This window comes from Neodiprion lecontei, chromosome 5, assembly GCF_021901455.1.
Source record: "Neodiprion lecontei isolate iyNeoLeco1 chromosome 5, iyNeoLeco1.1, whole genome shotgun sequence".
Lineage (NCBI taxonomy): Eukaryota > Metazoa > Arthropoda > Insecta > Hymenoptera > Diprionidae > Neodiprion > Neodiprion lecontei.
Window position 1 is genome coordinate 30,791,869 of NC_060264.1, and position 19,748 is coordinate 30,811,616.

Consider the following 19,748-nt stretch of genomic DNA (forward strand, 5'->3'; position numbering starts at 1 on the left):
TTCGTCAATGTGCGCTACTACAGAGCAACATCACTTACGCTTAACCACTTTAACCCTTCGAGAACACTTCTTTCAAATTTTTGCCCAATCAACGTAAAAATTTTTAAAACGACAACTCTTGTCACGAAACTTCTTTCTTTCCGGAACTTTTTTCAATGATTTAATATTTCTGAAGTGGCGTTTAAACTACGGGGATCGATTCTACAATATTCGAGGAATATCTAAGAATTCTTTCAAGCTCATGGGAATAAAGTAGTTCTGAAATGCTAGACCGTGAAAAAAAGCACAGGACCTCACAGACCCAGAGCGTGTACTCGATGATCGAAAAAATAGTCGCGTACTTGAGAGGTTAATTTACAACTACAACTCGGCGAGTTACGCTACCATCACCTTGTGTAGGTATAATGAATCCTGATCAACGCTTATCGACGTAAGATTATTTTGAAAATTTAAAGACGGCAGGTGCCGTTGTCGCGCCGACGGGAAGTAATAGCGGAAAGAGATAGACAGAGAGACAGAGAGACAGAGAGAGAGAGAGAGAGAGAGAGAGAGAGTGAGAGAGGGGGGGGGGCGCAAGTCGAGAATAGAAAATTACGCTGTCAAGAATCGGAGATCGCTTTGAGTAGCGGCGCTGCCGGCGTGTTGGTTTTTCGGCACACACGTGGGCTTCGTTAAAGATTACGAGGCGTGTTCGAAGGTGTTTGCGGCGAGCGCGCCACGAATGTTGGCACAATATAGGTAGACGTTCGACGAGATGCGTCAGGCCTTTTCGCCGGACGTAGTAGCAACGGGGCTCGAGGAGACGTACGTCGCGCGTCTCGTGGTTTTTTTTTTTGTTTTTTTTTTGTTTTTAATAGCCGTTTTTCCGCGTTTGTGGACCAAATTTCATACGGTACAGACGTGAAGAGGGGGATATTAGAGACGAAAGGGGGTAACGGAGGGGGAGAGATAAAAAAATAAATCACACCCCTATGCGGGACGGCGGTGGTGGTTCACCGTCGTCATTATGCAGATCGACGAGGCGTCGCGTCAGATCGGCGAATTTGAGGAGCTCGTTGCCAGACTCGATCGAATGAACGACTCGGCTCTATCCGGTCAGAAGCGAATCACTGCTCAGGGAACGGATAATTCGTTCGGTGGCGCTGCGGTCGGCGGTTCGTGTCCGCCATTCGAAAATTGTCGACATCGGTATGCCGCGGGAAATTTCCGGGCAAGGAGTCAGGGGAACTACGAAGACGTCGGAAAAACTACTAGGGTCATGGTTCATCTCGGCATCGACGACGATCTTCGAATGATACTTGAAATGGATCCGTCTATCGTTGATCACCCTGCCTTACCGACCGATGGTAACGCACACGCCATCTTGCGGGACACGAGGCCGCACGGCTGGTAGTAACCTACATGCATATATCTACATACCGGACTACTATCGTCGTATTAACTAAATCCTGTAATGTTCGTTAGTTTGTCTATTTTTTTTTTTTGCATCTTTCTATCTTGTTTTTGACTGGTTGATGGTTTCATTGAAAAACTTCGAGGTTTGCAACGTTGTTCGATTATTGACCCGTTATAATCTCGGGTGCACAGTTTGAAAGTTGAAAACTTGACGAAACTAAGTGACGTTCCGAGGATTTGGCTCCCGTCAATCAAGTCGAATTTTATTTGAACGATCCTTTTTTTTTCTGCATCGAACAAAATTCCGCGATTTAAAAAACGCAGATTAGTTGATTTCGCCGATAAATCAATCGATGCCTGCTAATCGTAGCAAGGACGGTCGTTTTTGTCACAAAAAAATGCTTCCTTCGTTTTAGAATTAGTAGTCAACGCTTTCGGTAACAAAATTGTATAACTAGTCTTTTTTTTTTCCTTCAACTTCCGGCTTATTACAAACTTTCAAGCTTCTCACCCATCCCCCATCTCATATTCAAATTATCCTCTTTAATTTGCCGAAAGGTAAAGATCTACAGTCAAGCATCCAGGTTACAGTAACGCTTGTTCGCCTCAAAGCGACGGTTTACATTATACGAGCTGCTTGCTCTCTTTCTTGTCCAACTGAAATATCAATCTATTTTCATTCTCGTAACGCGAATCGTTTATGAAGGAACGGGATTGCGAAACGTTCAGATATTTGGTGAAATCGAGTTAGAGGGAGACGGAAAAACGGGGGGGATTACTTTCATCAAAATTATGTCCGTGCCATTTACCCCCAACAAAAACGGATTGGCCGGATCGTATACTTTGCACTTTGTATATTTTTCTTGCAGCCGAACTGCGAGGCGATCAAACGTCTATTACGAATGCCTCGAGCTATCCGCACAGTTCTAAATGGACTCTGAAATATTGTACAGTCTTTATTGCTCGAATATCGTTTACTTGCAAATCTGTATTCTTCTTTGGTAAAATTTCTTTTTGGACTGATTTCAATTTTCTGAAACAGTTGAACAGATTGTGCAAAACTTCTACTCAAATTTCTGAGATACATTCATTGGCCTGAAATTTGGAGCCTGTGAAACCTAGTTTCATCCAACATGCCTCTTTTCGTTCAGGTTATTGTCGATTGTATCGGAAGTTTGACGAATGATGAAATTCCGTGACAAATTAAACCTGTGGTGTATACATAGTTTTGAATATTTATTTTTATTGTTCACTGATGAATTTTTAATGATAGGGTCTCATAGATTCGAACCTGAAGGGGTATATTATTGTAATTTAAATCAATGCTACTTGATCTACCGTAAACGAAGAACCGAGGAAGATCCATGTTGGATGAAACTATACATCAGGAGCTCCACAATTCGAGCCAAAAAAACCCTAGAAGTTTCAATTTCTTGTTAGCGTTGCTTCTCCGTTTAACGCGTCAGGCAGACATGTTTGTGTTAATATTTTTTTATTTTTTATTTTCGCTCTTACAACGGTACTCGTTACGCGTCTGGTAGTCTGATGACCGATGTAACGTTTAATACAAGATATAAAGAGAAAAACAAAAGACCCGTAAAGACAAAGAGATTTTTCAGTATCTACCCACAGGACGTGTGTTTTGAAAATTTATATCGCCAATTACTGCACTAGAACGCGCATTATTCTTTGGCAGGTTTGCCGAAGCTTGCTTTCTTCTCTCGCCTCTCCTCAACCCGAACGCAGCACGTAGAGCTGTTATTAGAGGTTATGATTTACGACGAGGATGCCGTTAGTTGGGTTACGAAGTTTCTATTTTTGAATGAAAACACTCTTCTTGGGTGATTTTTATTTTTATTTATTTTGTTTTTACATTATATTCTTTTCCTATTCACTAACCCCAACCCTTTTCAATAAGGTCAGATGTATTTTAGGTTATGATTCGGCTGCGCACGTGTCTGTATCACGAGTCGTATCGTAGAATTTACCTATTGTCACAGATGCGTGTATAAGTTTGCTCGAATCTGTATCCCGCAGCTTATGTTTTGATCATCGTATCATCGTTTTCACAGTCGGATTGACAGATCCCTCTCAATATCTTATATGACGTCAGGGAATTGATCACTGGTAAAAACTGGTTAATACCGACCGCGAGTCGTTCACTTAATGCACATGAACGTACCTCGTTATACTGCATATGTATAGTTATTATTCGACCAAAGAGAATTCGGCGTGTTGTTAAATCGCAGTTCGATCGATTGTCACGATAATATATTCATCGACTCTTCTCACTGTCAGCATTTTTGTTTAGAATCATTATCGATCTTTATCTAATTTTATCATCCTATACGCGTCGGTAAGGATCTCAAATGTTTGCAAGCCAGTCGTTTTGTTCTGGGAAATGAGAACCGCTGTTACGCTTGTCCCCCATTGGCCAGTGTCACATGACGTCATCGAACTATCTTTCACCGTTTTCATTTACAAACTGTATCCTCGATATTTGAATCAGGTATTTATTCCCATTGGAACGGTGTAAATTACGTATGAATTTGCTTCCCGCGGTTAAACCGATCATGTTATGTAAAATAACAAGATTTACGCAAAGTTTATATTGTTGGCAAAATTGAGAAAGATTTTCTTATATTCGTTAATTTACAGACCTTAACCTTGAAGGTTTCAATAGCGACGCGAAGTTCAATTAAATTAGAATATGGAGCTGTGCCAGATGAACGAATGTCTTCTAACCTAACCTAATCCAACCTAGCCTAACCTAATCCGACCCAACGTTACCCGACCATAATTTGCGACGAATCGGTGCACGGAAATTAGTTTCGCTTCGGATTTCGTTTGAGTCATTTTTTGACAGCTGGCTAAAGTATAAGCGTTTAACCGCAGGCCAGCCGATCGCTTATAGATAGTACCGCGAAACTGCTACCTGACGAAAATAACCTGCGGTTTGCGGGTATTTTTATACTATAAACTCCACGACCAAAAACCACCGCACTATATATATATATATACAAGCAGCTGACTTGATAAAGACTTTGATTGTCATCAGTCTTGGGTGTAAAAAGGAAATATCTAATTATTGGTTTGAAATACTTCCGGATAAGTTATAGGTCAATTTTTTCCTACTTTTGAAAAGAACTTTTCACGCCATTTGTTTTTCACCGATAATTTTTGAACAAATCAAACCCGTCGATCAATTGTTCACAGTTCAGTAACAAATTGCTCGAGTTTCGTTGTAATTCTCCAACGGAAATGAACTATACGGTCAATATATAATCGCAGTTATAAATATATATCATTAAGTTGCGGATTTCATACTGCATGGAATTTCCGTCTATTTGAAATGGAAATGAAGACACTTCTCATCGGGTGATTTATAACAGTCTTTCTCAGAACCGGTTGACTACAGTATATAACGTTACAATTTTCATCTGTCTTAACTGCGCGTTTCTGTTTCTTCTCATTCCAATGTAAAATGCATGCGGTTAGTCTCTGCAGGTTTTTTACCGAACGGCTTAAACGACCGGAGAAAATATCGATACGAGGAAGAATAGGCGTGCAAATAAATCCCGAGAATCTTATGTTGGAACTACTCGATTGGAACGTGCTTGAAATTTTATTGCAGCTTGATTTGATCTTTCTCTTTAAATTTTTATATTTTTTCCTGACAGTAAAAAAAAAAAAAATAATAAAAAAACAAGTAAATAAATAAACGAAGCAAATATCGGAACAAATTAGAACAAAGTTCTAAACAGCGCTGAAGTTTCACTGAAAAATTTTCAATCCCCGGTATTTGGATAGCTGTGTGGATTTGTCTTTCACATCTTGTCGATGCTGAAGGAATAATGTGGAAAAAAAGGCTTATTATCGAGTTGAAAATTCGAACACTTGGCTGACGGAAGGGTGGTGGTTGGGTTATATGTCTCGTCGTTTCGTTAATGAGATAGATGCGATTGTAAAAATAAACTAAACCCTGACATTTGACAATAAGCTCTGCGTGTTTTCCGCCTCCGTCCCGCGATTTTTTGCTGCTTCGTTACCTGCGAGAATAGTTTCATATATATATATATATATATTAGACTGGGCCAAAAAAATTGACTATTTTTTTTTTTTTGAAAAATATATTGAGAATATCATTCAGTATGGCAAAAAAAAAATTTCATGAAATTTTAAGCCCTTAATATTAACTTTAAGAATTAATCGAGAAATTATATCAATTTATTAAGCTTAATTACTCGGAAACGGCTTGTCTGACAAAAATCTATAATCTGACCTTTTTTGTAGGGAATTTAAATTTATAAAGGCATAAGTGAACATAAATTTTTTCACTTCAATATTTCGACAGTTCTGACGTAAAACATCAAATTATTACTAAAAATCAAAAATAGCGATGATAGACCTCTTAAAGTTAATATTAAGGGCTTAAAATTTCATGAATTTTTTTTTTTTGTCATACTGAATGATATTCTCAATATATTTTTCAAAAAAAAAAAACAGTCAATTTTTTTGGCCCAGTCTAATATATATACATGTATATGTATATTGTATACACATATATTCATAGAATAATAACAGCTATGAATAATCTCCTTCCCTATTTTTCCTCATCTTCGCTTCGTTATTACCGATGCTTTATTTACAATATATATATATATATATGAGAACCACTGTTACGCTTGTCCCCCATTGGCCAGTGTCACATGACGTCATCGAACTATCTTTTATTGAAAATTCTAACAATTCTTCGGCATCTGTGACACGTTGAGGAAATAAAATCGAATTGTTCCCATTCGAATGTGGTCGACGGAAATAATAATAACAACAACAACAACAACAACAACAACAACAGCAACAACAACAATAATAATAATAATGGGGAAAAAAAAAAACTCTCCCTCGTCGTTTTTTGGAAAATAATATTTCGCATTAAACTTGTTCTCCGAACACCCGGCGTGTCGTTGTTTCCGTTTATCGTCCATGCATACGTAAAACGGCACCTGGATTTTTTCGTCGAAATGACTGCGGGCAATTTGGAATACGCGCTGCATGCACGCCGCTGCAGCATGCTGCGGACGTCATTACGCGACGTTACACGCAGCATATATTATGCGTACGCGGTGTTATAAATAGAGCGAGTGGAAGAAATTTATTTTTTTTTTATTTTTTTTTTATTTTTTTTTATTTTTTTTTTTTATTTTTTTTTTTTTTTTTATATTATATATCTTTCAGCGGCATTTAAACGGGATAATTCGTTTTCTCCACCCTGAGAAAGACGCGATTGCCGATTTTTTTGGCAATTTAAAAAAAAAGTATTTTTCCATCTCCTCTTCCCTTCACTTACCCACGTTTTTCGTCTCATTTTTTCACCTTACAATTTATATAAGAGTATTATGTATATATATATATCTATGTATATATAACGCCGAGTGTGTTATTGTTAAAATAAGTATTTCTATTTTTTACGTTTGAGAATTTTTGGAGAATCTCCAAACCTTGACGGCGCGCTTATCGAGAGATTGAAGATTTTTTTTTCTTTCATTCCTCCATTTATATTCGGCGTGAAACGTGAAAACGTGAAAACGTTTCCACGTTTGATTATTGTTAAATAATCTGTACTTTCAGTGACAAGTGTCCGATACCGAATCATCTGTTAATTTTTGCTGTTATGGAATCCTGAAATTGGAAATTTGAAAGGATTAGAGGGAAAAAAAAGGGTGAAGGCATTTTTTTTTTTCAAATCTCAATCAGGAAAGATGGTTTTTCTTTGTTTATTCGTGTACGTACAAATTCGTGAAAATTGGATGGAAAAAAGAATGAAGTATTTAGAGTCGATTGGAATGTGTGAAAGAAATGTTGAAACATTTTTTCGAATATTCGCAACTGCTACGCATAATTTTATACATATATATATATATTATAATTATTATCCGCAGTATCTACGTACGTGGCGAATTTAAGAAAGCGCTAAAATTATCGTTGAAAGAAAGAAAGAAAGAAAGAAAAGAATTCAACCTTGAATTATTTCGTTCGTTGCAATTCTTTGTGCTTGACTGTAATAATTTTCTGCTCTCATCGATTTGCAATGCAAATTTTCGCACGCCTTTCGTAGCTTTTTTTCCTTGTTCTTTTCACCAATACTTTGAGTCACTCTTTATTGAGCCAAGTCAACTTTTTATAACAAAATAGTATTCTATGGTTTTTCGGGTCGCTGATTACGAGACTGAAATTAGATTTTGACAATTCAACGTGGTGGACGAAAATTCGAAATTTGATAGAAATTTCAAAACCTGATTTCAGATTCCTAATCAGCGGCATCAAAAATTTACAATTCATGTAAAACGTGTTTTTATATGTGTAAATTGGAGATTTTCTCGAAAACGAATTATTCCTTTGATTTTCACAATTTTTTTTTTTTTTTTTCAGTCAATTTGTTTCTACCGATAATAATTTTCATCGTATCGCAATAATCACTCTCGGGTGTCGAAAATCTGTCGGTAAATTATCGAAAATAGCCACAAAAAAAAAAAAAAAAAAAAACATAAATATGTTTAAAAATGTTAAGGAATACTTTTCCGGTTCGCACAAATAGTTGAATCGAAATTCGTGATTTCCTCGAGGCGATTAAACAAAAATATCGAAATAAAAACGTGCGAAATGATTGAGAATAATTGCGAAAAACAAAAACGTACGTCAATTAATTTGCAAACGAGAATAAATTTAATTTTGGGACAAAAATTTAGGATGAAGAACCCAAAAAAAAAAAATAAAAACAAAAGGCATCACGTTTAGAATTTTTCGTGCATCCAAGATATTGAGTCGAAGAATATGTGATGCAATCGGTGATAATTGTACACACAGTACGTTTGTTTATAAAAACATATATCGCCCGCGCTGCTATTGTATAATTTTTAATTGTTGAGAAGAAGAGAAGATTTGAAGAAAAAATTTAAAAAAACGTCACAACCGCTCACCGCGTAATAATTTCTGCCTCTAATTTGTATGCAAATGCCTGAAATAGTTACACGCGTGTATATTTTTCTTGAAAGGGATACAACAAAGTTTTTTTTTCTTTTTTTCTTTTTTTTTTTTTATTCGCATATTGTATTGTGCAAAGACACAGACACTGAAATACCTGACAATAGCGGTGCGTTAAAATTTTGCCGAACGATGAAAACGCATTACGGAGATAAAAATGAAACATAGAACGAAGAATGTGTCACACAGAGGTATCCAATTGTTTAATTAGGTATACGTTTGATTCTTGGGAAAGACGACGAAAATTTTGTCTCTATCGTATCCTCCGTATCCATTTGACAAATGCGATACGTGCTTTTTTTTTTTTCTCGTTCAGAAACGTTCGAAAATTAACGGGAAACGGATGCAGCGATTTAATTGTACGCTCGTACTTTGTCAATATTAACGACAAGTTACCTTGCGTAAAATACATGCGGGTAGAAAATTAATGGAAATACCTGGCTGGATAGAAAAATATTCTTAATTAAAGTAACAACGACGAAAGGTTGATGATAATTTGAAAATACTAACGAGACGTAACTGATATATATATATATATATATATATATATATATATATATATATATATATATATATATATATATATATATATATATATACATCATGCAGACTTTTATTTAATTGCTTGCCGCACATTAAAACTGTTCCTTATACACGCGGTAATAAATCTAATCTACGTTCTACACTTATCGTTGCACGATATTCGCATACACACACACACACACACACACACACACACACACACACACACACACACACACACACACACACACACACACACACACACACACACACACACACACACACACACACACACACACACACACACACACACACACACACACACACACATATATATATATATCTGTATCAATCTTTTTATTAGCATACAACACATATGTATATAATTATAAAACGGGTTGAAAGGAATGTCTGTCGAAGAAAATGAAAACACTTGGAGCAATCCGAGTTTTTAGAACTTTGTTATTTATAGCTTGAATAATATTTTAGAATCGCGCTACATTTTTTGTGCGACGTGCCGCCATTTTTTTATTAATTTTAACGAAACAAAATTCTAATATACTCGGGAGATTATGTATAACAAAGCCCTAAGAATTGGGATGTTCCGAGTGTGTTCGTTTTCTTTGAAAAAGAAGAAACGAAATAATAAAAAAAACTAAAAACAGGCATAATTTCAATTCGTTCCAAGGCCCCTTTAAATTCGTCCAATGAAAGAAGAAGAAAAAAAAAAAAAAAAGAAAAAAAGGAAGAAGAAGAAAAATTTGCGGTGCAAACGTTTTTTCCGTTTTGGTTTTTTTTTTCAGTTTTTTTCCAAAGATCTTGCGGTTTTTCGTTTGTTTTTCTATTCCTGAATGATCCCTCGACTCGACGTGCCGTCGTGACGCGTCGTTGAGAGAGAGAGAGAGGGAGAGAGAGAAAAAAAAACCCCTCCAAAAAAAAAAAAAAAAAAAAAAAAAAAAAAAGAAACGACAGTACTTTCAATCAATCGGTCATTTCATAAAGGCGGTTATCTCACAATAAATGTATTATCTAAGAATCGCAAGTATTTTTCCGACACTCGCCGGTATCGTTATTCGAGTGACGATAGTCGTAATAACAATAATAACAATAATAACAATAATAACAATAATAATAATAATTGTTATTATTACAACCGATGAGTTTGGAGCAGGGTTAAATAATTGCAAGAGCAACGGATAAGGAGTTTTCTTCTTCTTTGTTGAAAATTTTTATCCGATGTTCTTACATACGAGATGGAAGAAGTTACCAACGGGAAAAAAAAAATCATCAGTATGTGAAAATTTGGGTGAATCGAGTGTCGGTAATAATGTACGACAAAAAGGTCGAGATACTCTGTCTAATGTAGAAAGCCCGGTGTGTTTTAATTATACATTTGAACAATAACCATGCGATTTCAAAATTCATTTACTTTCAATCCGATTTTTTTTTTTTTTTTTTTTTTTATCTCACCCGCTAAATTTCGATGCAAAAAATTCATCCTCTTCCTATGAGCGTGTGTTATATATAAAAAAAAAAAAAAAAAGAAGAAGAGGAAAGAAGAGAAATGAAAAAAATGAACAGTCTCGCCGTATTTGGTAATCGCGTCTCATATTTAAGTCTTGGAATACATTATGATGCAGATTGGTTGATTCATACTCTACGCACTGTTGCGGTTATACGTTTAATAACGTATAATATTATGACGTCCCGGCGACATGCAAGATAAGATATATAAAGTTGACGGTTGAGTCCCTGCAAACTGATATTCCGGCATCGTTTTTTTTTTTTTTTTTTTATTTTTTAATACTTTATCGTTCCTTTTGTTTGACATCATCGTTAGATGCCCGTTGTTTTTATTGCAATTATTATTATTATCTTCAATATTATTTTCTCAATAACGTAAATTAACCAAATAATTTACAACGCGTGTATATTATACGTTGAGCATTATACAACGCGATTAGACAGCTGGCATCATGCTTTTATATTGTAAACGTAGACGTTATCAGAAATTATAATACACGTTCGGACGAGAGATTTGAAGATGCGAAGGAAAAAAAAATGTTACGTTCGAAGAGTTGAAAATAGAGGTAACTTGTGCTGTGTCTACTCAAACATCCCATGTAAGGAAAATACGTCGTTTGAAATTTTCAAACATTTTACCATTTATTCCGATTTTTGTTTGTACAAATTTTTATATCTCTTTATATTATTCTTGTTTCCCTTATACGTGGCGATGTGTTTTTACTTTTTTTTTAGTCATCATTTTTGTTTTTTACTTCCGTCACCTTGTCGCTACGAAACTCGCAAGTTATTGCTACGCCCGTTTAGAATAAAATTCGTTTAAGCGCCGACACTTTTAATCCCGGTATTTGATCAATTTTCACTTATTAACGACGAAACGATTCGCGCATTATTTATCATCGGCATTACAGTATTTTTACGTACCGTAAGTAAGTGACGCGAGGAAAAGACAATGATTTCCGGTTTCGGCCTAAACGATCCGACGCATCGAGGCAATTTAACAATGCCTTGAAAATAATATTTCAACAATTGCGGAGAACATTTTTCTCTTTATCTTTATAATCTCTCTCTCTCTCTCTCTCTCTCTCTCTCTCTCTCTCTCTCTCTCTCTCTCTCTCTCTCTCTCTCTCTCGATTTGTCTTTCGGCTTCTTCGACTTTTCGTCCTTGTTCTCCTTTTCTTTTTTTTCTTTTTCTGCTTCTTATCTGCTCGACGCGCGCGACTTTATTGTATTATGCTTGGTGTACATATAATGCAGGTATGTATTATACACCTCTGCAGTCGAGAATAGCTTGTTAATTGAAAGCAGAAATATTTATGTATGTAAAAGAAACGCGCGAATTCTCTGCACATTTTTTTATATGTATATGGGTATGTATAATTTATGTACCTACAAGGATTCACCGCGATATTGCGTGTTGCAGGCCGTAATCTATTTTTAGGAGAGAGACAGCTAGAGAGAGAGAGAGAGAGAGAGAGAGAGAGAGAGAGAGAGAGAGAGAGAGATTTGTCTTGCTTTTCCGCTGTATTGAAATATTAACGTTTTATTTTAATACTACACATTATCGTTTTTACATATAATCGATAGAAAAAAATGTAATTCCTTTCTCTTCTTATTTGTTTGTTTTTTTTTTTTTTTGATGTTTTTTTTTCAAATTCTTCTACTCCTTTCGATTCCATACTTGAACGTCCATTTTGAATTGAAACCGGCCGATGTTTGTTCGTTTTATTTAAACCTCATCTTCCCCCTTCTCGTTAGCAGTTCAACACTGACCGGTACGGTGTATAGTATAGTAAATTTTTTTTTTCTACTGCTTTTTTTTTTTTTATCATCAAGAATATCTTACTCGTTGCGCGAAATTGCGAAAGCAGTTTCCTCGGCCTCGAGAATCAATGTATGATTGAATATTTCAGGTCGTTGATATATAATGATATATATATGTATATATTGTCAATTGTTAAACGCTAGGAGAAATTTGGATTTTTTTTTCGATTTCACTCTTTTCACGCGGTATTGAAAAATATAAGATCATACTTATTCAGAGGCTGAGTATCGCTGTCACAGATTTATCTCAGACTCATTCACCTGTTATGTGATCTGAAACGTTTCCGTTACTTTTGCCCCGTGACTAGAAATACACTTGAATATACTCGGTCAAATATTATCGTGTGTGTGTATATATATATACGATAAATTGTCGTCTTATCTGAAGCTCCGACTCAACACTGGAATTTAACATTTATTATACCCCAAATCGACGGCCAATCTTCACATCTTGGATACAGTTCGCAATATTCCTAATACCGCTAATTGTTTTTACTTAGAGACAGTCGTTGAGTAGGTTTATTAAAAAAAAAAAAAAAAAAAAAATTTAAGTTCGAGTTTGAATTTCCCGCCGAAAAATTTCAACCCTCTACTTAAACGCCATCTTTATTTCTCCCGTATCATTTCAGCCCTCCAACGTTTAAAACTGCCACACCAACTTCTCGGACACAGCTCAGGTTACAGCTGATGAGGGAACAGCTGCAGGAACAAGAGAGACGGGAGGCGGAACATCAGCAAAGATTTTCCAGGCCGGTAGCAGCAGCTCCGAGACCCGTTCCGCCGACCCCGCTTTCAACCATCGGCGTTGACGTGCCTCCGCAAGTATTGCAGGTAAAAAAAGATTATCGACGATTAGAAGGAGAAATTTAAAAATTTTTATTTTACTTTGACGAATTTTTCGCTCGGAAAACATTTTGCGAAGAGAATGTTTTGTTTTTATTAAATTTTACTCTTCAAATAACCTCGCAAAAATATCGAAGCGATTGAATCTTAAATCCGATTAGTTCCGAGTTGATTGAGGTCAAAGTTATAAAATAAACCGTTGATCCGTTCTCGACATATCGTCATTTGATTGTTGTTGTTGTTTTTTTAGTTTGTTTTATTTTTAATTTCGTTATTCGAATAACTCAAACCACTGTACTGATGATTGAATTCGAAAAATAATCAGTATCAAGTTGAGAAAAACCGCGTCGATCGAGACAAAAATTTTAAACATCCGTTGATCCGTTCTCCAGATATCATTATTGGAATAATTTTAAAAAAAATTTTATTATTCGGCGATAGAAATCACTAGACTGATCAGATCCAAAATCTAATCAGTCCCAAGTTAAGAAGAGCCGCGTCGATTGAGACAAAAATCATCGATATCCGTACGTTTAGTCCCGAGATATCTTCGACACAAGATCGATCACAGAGGTAAATGTCCATCTCGAAATGCTCGGTTGTGATTTTCTAATCTCTGTACATCGAAACGTTTAGATGTAGTAGTGAAAGTTGAACTATTTTCCTTTTCATTGTTCTAATTCTTGTTCAGAAAGAACAGAAAAGCGGAGATTCGTTTTCAAGTATTTAAATACATCTCGATTTTCCCGCCATTTTCGTAATCCGAATAAATCCGGCCGGGAAATTGAGATGCTGATAAAATCCGACCGTTAATCGTTCGTCTTCTAGTCCAACCAACTTCTCCGACTGGACGTTTTTCCACGGGATCTTTTTTACCATCGCAAAACGATTTCGCAAGTTGCGAAACGCGCAAACGTGTAAAAAAAAAAAAAAAAAGAAAGCGAATCACGCGCTTACCGCGCTTTTTGTCCCACCCTTACCGACCGGCCACACCCACGTGTCTTCATCTTATTTCTCCCGGTCGCCCAGAGATGGCGGAAGCATCTGGGACGTCGTTCAACTCGCGTCTCTCCCTCCGTTTCATCTTCTTGCATCGCGGTTATCGGCCGGATTCGTGATAATCCTCACCTGGTAACTCGAGTTTGTAGGCTTGGAACTTTTTCATGGAATACCGCCTCTCGCACACCGCGGAATTATTAACGGAACGCAGGTAATATTTGTGCACGGTAACATAAAACATGCGATTCCGTATATACGGGAAATTACATGGGGAACCATTACGAATTTTGTTTCGTTACAAGTTCCTTTCTTTTCTTTTTTTTTTTTTATCGCATTGCTTGATTCGATATCATTAAAATAACGCTAAAAATGTTTTTAAAAAAAGTTTACAACTTCGTCCCAGCTTCTTCGTGGAATTTTTTTTCCCCGTCGTGAACTAATGTTTGGATCTCGTTCTAGCGAGAGAAAGAAAAAAAAAACATTTTATCGTCCTAACGCGAAACAGTCTAATATACATACCTGTACATACATAAAATTTTCGTCTGGGTATATATATATGTATATATTCATGCGGTGGCCTTGTTTTTGTAATAAATGAAAAAAATCGCGGTGAATCAGGCTGCAGTTGGAAATGCCACGGAATATCCGTTGTTTACCGAACAGCTACATAATGCGGGGTCGATTATTATTGTTTTTACTTTTTTTTTTTTTCCGTAATTATGTCATTTCGTTTAAAGAGACAAAAAGAGGCGAAACAAAGAACGCGCCTAGCTTCGGGGGCTATGTTCCATTTTTAGCGCACCGTTCGTTCGGTTCTCGTGAGAAAAAAAATCGTATACATTCAGTGCAATTTTACATTTCGGATGGAACGTGAGATGGATAATATGTTGATGATATTTAATCCGCATCGAGAAATTCTGAATTTTAACTCAAGTAATTCGTTCCGACATTGTTTATTCTCCGGAAAAAAATATACACATCCGTATTTATATCGTTTACGGATTTTAGTCAATTTTTCATAAGATTCCAACTTCTTCACGCGATCGTCCATATTTTTTCCCACAAGATCAATGTGTTTTTTTTTTTTTTTTTTTTTTTTAAACTCAGTCGAGAGAATATGTTGTACAATTATTCGAACGAAGAAGCGAAAAAAGTGGCGAAGAGAGAAGGAATGAAAAAAAGAAAAAGAAAAAACAACAAAAAAACGAACACGCGCACGCACGCGGTTTGATCCGATTGAAAAACCCTCGAGGCAGTTGATTTTTCCTCTCTGTGCTGGTGAAAATTAAATTTTTGCAACTTTTTTACAGAACGTGTAAAGGTCTGAGGCTTCTTTTTTTTTTTTTTATTTTTTATTTTTTTTTTTTCGCAAACCAAACTCTCTGAATATCTACCGATTTCCAATATCGGAACGAATCGCGTAAATAATTTGGCGCGAATTCGATTCGAACATTGTTTTTTCTCTTTTCTTTCTTTTTTTTTTCTTTTTTTTTTTTTTTTTCCTCTTATTTTCTTCGAAAAAATTGACACGCAGTTCGTTTGAAGTTTGACAAGAGCGCGTACGCATAAATATCTACAAAATTTTTTCCGTGACTTTTTTTTTTTTTTTTTGTTTTCTCTTTATCTCACGACCGATTCGAGAGTCGATTGATATAATTGTACCGACATTCACAAGTAATCCGCGATGTCGTAGAAGCCTGTATTATACCATAACGGTTAACCGTGGAAAATATCGTGGCATTGTGTCAACCATTTAAATTCAATTTTACACGCATGATCGAATGAAAAATAGGCCGAGATAATTATTTACAGCGCACGAATATTCCTTTCATGTATTATACTTTGGTGTCTGTGTATGTGTGCTATTATATTCGATACTCTTGTTCTATCTCGTAAATGTCTTCCCGTATACTCAGTTGTAGTTTTTCCTGTTTTTGTTTCACACAAATTACCTTTAACTCGGGCCTTTGCATATTACGTATTCAAACATTCCACGTACTTTTATATATACTTATATGTTTTATCGATAATTTATTTTATCTTTAGGATATTTTTACTTATTACGTTTTTTTTTTTTTTTTTTTCTTTTTTGTTTTTATCTCCAAACTTTCGAAATTTCGACGTACGTATAATACGTCCGCACGTAGATTTTATCATTAATCAGTATTCTTTCCAGTCGGTTTTAATCATTATGTAATATTTTAATCTTATTAGCGTGCGTACCTATGTACGTAAAGATATGCGTTAATTGCACGAGGGAAGAAAAAAAAAAGAAAAAACTTATCTGAGAAAATGGAAACGAACCTTATATCGGTTTTGATAAACTTTCGTCGGTATCATCGATCGGTGCGTGTTAAAAAGAACACAAAACAAATAACGTTGAGTACTGTACACGATTTTTAATTATCAGATCACTCGCGATTAGTTTATACCTGAATATAATTGTACAGATATACTATTATATGCGTTATCTTGTAAATAGTAATAATTGTCACATTGTCGCCAATCATTATAAATTATACGCATGTAATGGGGGGGGGTTTAAGCTTGGACGGTTGTCATTAAAAAAAAAAAAAAATATCTAGAATTAAATTGAATCAAGTTTGCTATTAGTCCGTTTTTGATATGTTATTACATTGAATATACGACGATTTGGAAATGTCTTGATTCCTTCAGTTTTACAATATTAGGTGCTATCCTTTACTCTACGCACAAAATGCGTATCATTCATCTTATCAGTTATCAAAATCGAATTTTTTTCTCTTTTTTTCTCAATTCCATGCTTCTTGGTCTGCATTTTTAACGATAATTTCGATTTTAGATCGCAGATCGAGGTGACAGGGAACTACATTTATAACAATTAAACGTGCTATCGTTAATGATAAAATAATTTCGGTGTTCTTGGATCATACACGCGTATACATGTGTATATACCTATGTACCGATAATGTAACGTTGTAAATGATCGCGTCGACTGCAAAGATAATTACAGCCGCGAGTACGCGTTGCGACGTTATTCATCTACCTGCGTCATCACCGAGGGTTGTGCGTAATTTCCTCGATTTCAATAACGAATGTGTGTAATTTTTACATTACCCTTTTTGTTTACATGCGTAAGCGTCGTCCAATTTCACGTCTTTCCGTTACTTTGTTTTTTTCATACTTCTTCCTTCTTTATTTTTTAAGCTTCTCGTTGATTTTCCAAATTATTCGACTCGAATAGTACGAGTATTTACATGTATGTATGCACGTGCGTGTATTATTCTATACGAATATATGTATGTATGTAACACATTGTCCAAGGCCACGGGTATGAGCAAGCAATCACAGCTGTTGTCAAAACGGTGATAATTAATTAACGATCAATGTCTGTAACTCGCGATCCGCGTTGATCGATCGATTGTAAACGGTGAGAAAGTATTTGCCGATTTTAAAAGTTATAATAAATAATTAATTACATTTATACCCGTGTATCAGGCTCGATATAAAAATAGACGGTGTTAATAACGAATGTATGTTAAGCAAAGAAGAAATTATTCCCAAATGTAGCTGCTTGTCGTTAATTATAATATACATTTTTACTTCCGCGTATCGTTATCGTCGTTATTTCTATGTGACAGCTGTGTTGACACGATCTCACTCTATTCCTCTCCATTTTCAAATACAATCGTAATGAAAAGGAGAAAATTTAAAAAAGAAAAAAATCATAAAACAAGTTGAATTTAATGAAATAAAATATGTCTGCTTGACGTGGGTGTAGAGAACGATTTGTGTATTAATGTTTCTGTAGTTTCAAAAAATTGTCATTATTATAAATAATTTTAAAACATTGATGCATCCATTCGTTTATGTCAAAATAACGTGCCTTTTGGATGTAGGGAATTACCTCCGATTATGCGTGTAATCAATTTTTTATCCGACGATATTTCGATAACAAATGAACAGATTTTCGTCATCTTCTGGGTCTGAATTGACGCGATTCTTCATATTTGATAACTGATTATATTTTTTTACAAAATCGGTCTGATTATTTCTTAGTTATATGCCTATCGAAGAAGCTTTTTTCACGCCAACGCGCAGCGGGCACTCAAATTCGAAACTTTTTTTTTAACTACAGAGACATTTGAATCAGCTTTCACGTACGCGTATATCTTGCGAAAATAAATGCTATAACCAAATTTCAACTCATTCGGACCATTATTCACCGAGATCTTGCTAATTATAACTCTAAATATGGAAAAATCATCACAACGACACAGTTGACTAATTCATACACCTTAGAATCAATTTTTTTTGTACTGTGTCTGTACTATACGAAGTACTACAAATTCTTTGCGCTTCATTCGGCACTATATTTCACCCTCTCCAGGTACGGACTCAAATTCGAAACTTTTCTACCTACAGAGATATTCGAACTAGCTTTCACTTACAGGTATATTTTACGAAAATGAATGCTATATCCAAATTTCAACTCATTCGGATCATTGTTCAACGAGATCTTGCTAATTATACCTCTAAATATGGAAAAATCGTCATCGCGACACAATTGTCTAATTCGTACATCTTAGAATATAATTTCGCTGTACTGTTTCTATATTATACAAAGCACGACAAATTCTGTGCGCTTAATTCGGCACTACATTTCACCCTCTCCAGGTACGGACTCAAATTCGAAACTTTTCTACCTACAGAGATATTCGAACTAGCTTTCACTTACGCGGATAATTTACGAAAATGAATGCTATATCCAAATTTCAACTCATTCGGATCATTATTCAACGAGATCTTGCTAATTATACCTCTAAATATGGAAAAATCGTCATCGCGACACAGTTGTCTAATTCTCACATCTTAGAATATAATTTTATTATCCTGTTTCTATATTATACAAAGCACGACAAATTCTGTGCGCTTATTTCGATTCTATATTTCTCGCTCTTCAGGTACGGACGTTGCTTGAGAACCCGACACGCTACCACGTCGTCCAGAAGCAGAAGAACCAAGTCCGGCAGTTCCTCCACGAGTCCTTCAGGGGCGGCGATTCCGACGCATCCGAAATACCGACGAGCCAGGGCAGCGAGGGTGGTGGGTGCGTCACACCCCTCGACACGGGGCCCCCGCCTCAGCATGCCATCGCCCCCATAGCCGCCCCCATGGTGCACAGCGCCCCCCCTCACAACCCGCCGAAGCCACAGCATCCCCATATCGCCTCCTACCCCAGAGGACCCGCTCTCCTCCCTCAGGGGCACGCCGATGCCGTTAGTCCCGATATCGGCACTGGCGCCATGTCACCCGGACTTTCGAGCGTCGCTACGAGCAACTCGGAGGTGAGTCAATTTCTCTTGTTGCACATTTTTTTGAGAATTATTGCTGGGCTCCCGTTCGAACTTTCAACCAGGAAAGTCTGGAACAGTCGGGGATTTTCTTTTTTTTTTAACCTTGATGAATTATGGTGCGTTAGGGAATTTTTTTTCTCAATTTTGAGAAAACTTGAACATCGACGTTTGGAACCAGAAACTTTTTTTTTTTTTTTATATCGTTACAAATATTCTTACCGTAGTTTAGCGAGATTATACCCCACAGTGTAATTTTTATTA

General features: G+C 36.0%; 1 protein-coding gene across 6 annotated transcripts in view; it reads left to right on the top strand.

Moving 5' to 3' along the window:
- LOC107221919 (microphthalmia-associated transcription factor) overlaps positions 1–19,748 on the top strand; it is a 60,424-nt gene that overhangs the window by 7,655 nt on the left and 33,021 nt on the right. For 2 of the 6 annotated variants that reach the window (XM_046740013.1, XM_046740019.1), the window contains exons 1-3: positions 945–1,389; positions 12,939–13,140; positions 19,095–19,478. In XM_046740013.1, coding sequence (XP_046595969.1) covers positions 1,007–1,389; positions 12,939–13,140; positions 19,095–19,478 — 969 coding nt within the window. In that variant the 5' untranslated portion in view covers positions 945–1,006. Of the gene's footprint in view, positions 1–943; positions 1,390–12,938; positions 13,141–19,094; positions 19,479–19,748 lie in introns of those variants that run through there. The other 4 variants (XM_046740016.1, XM_046740018.1, XM_046740015.1 and 1 more) reach the window with 3 other exon arrangements.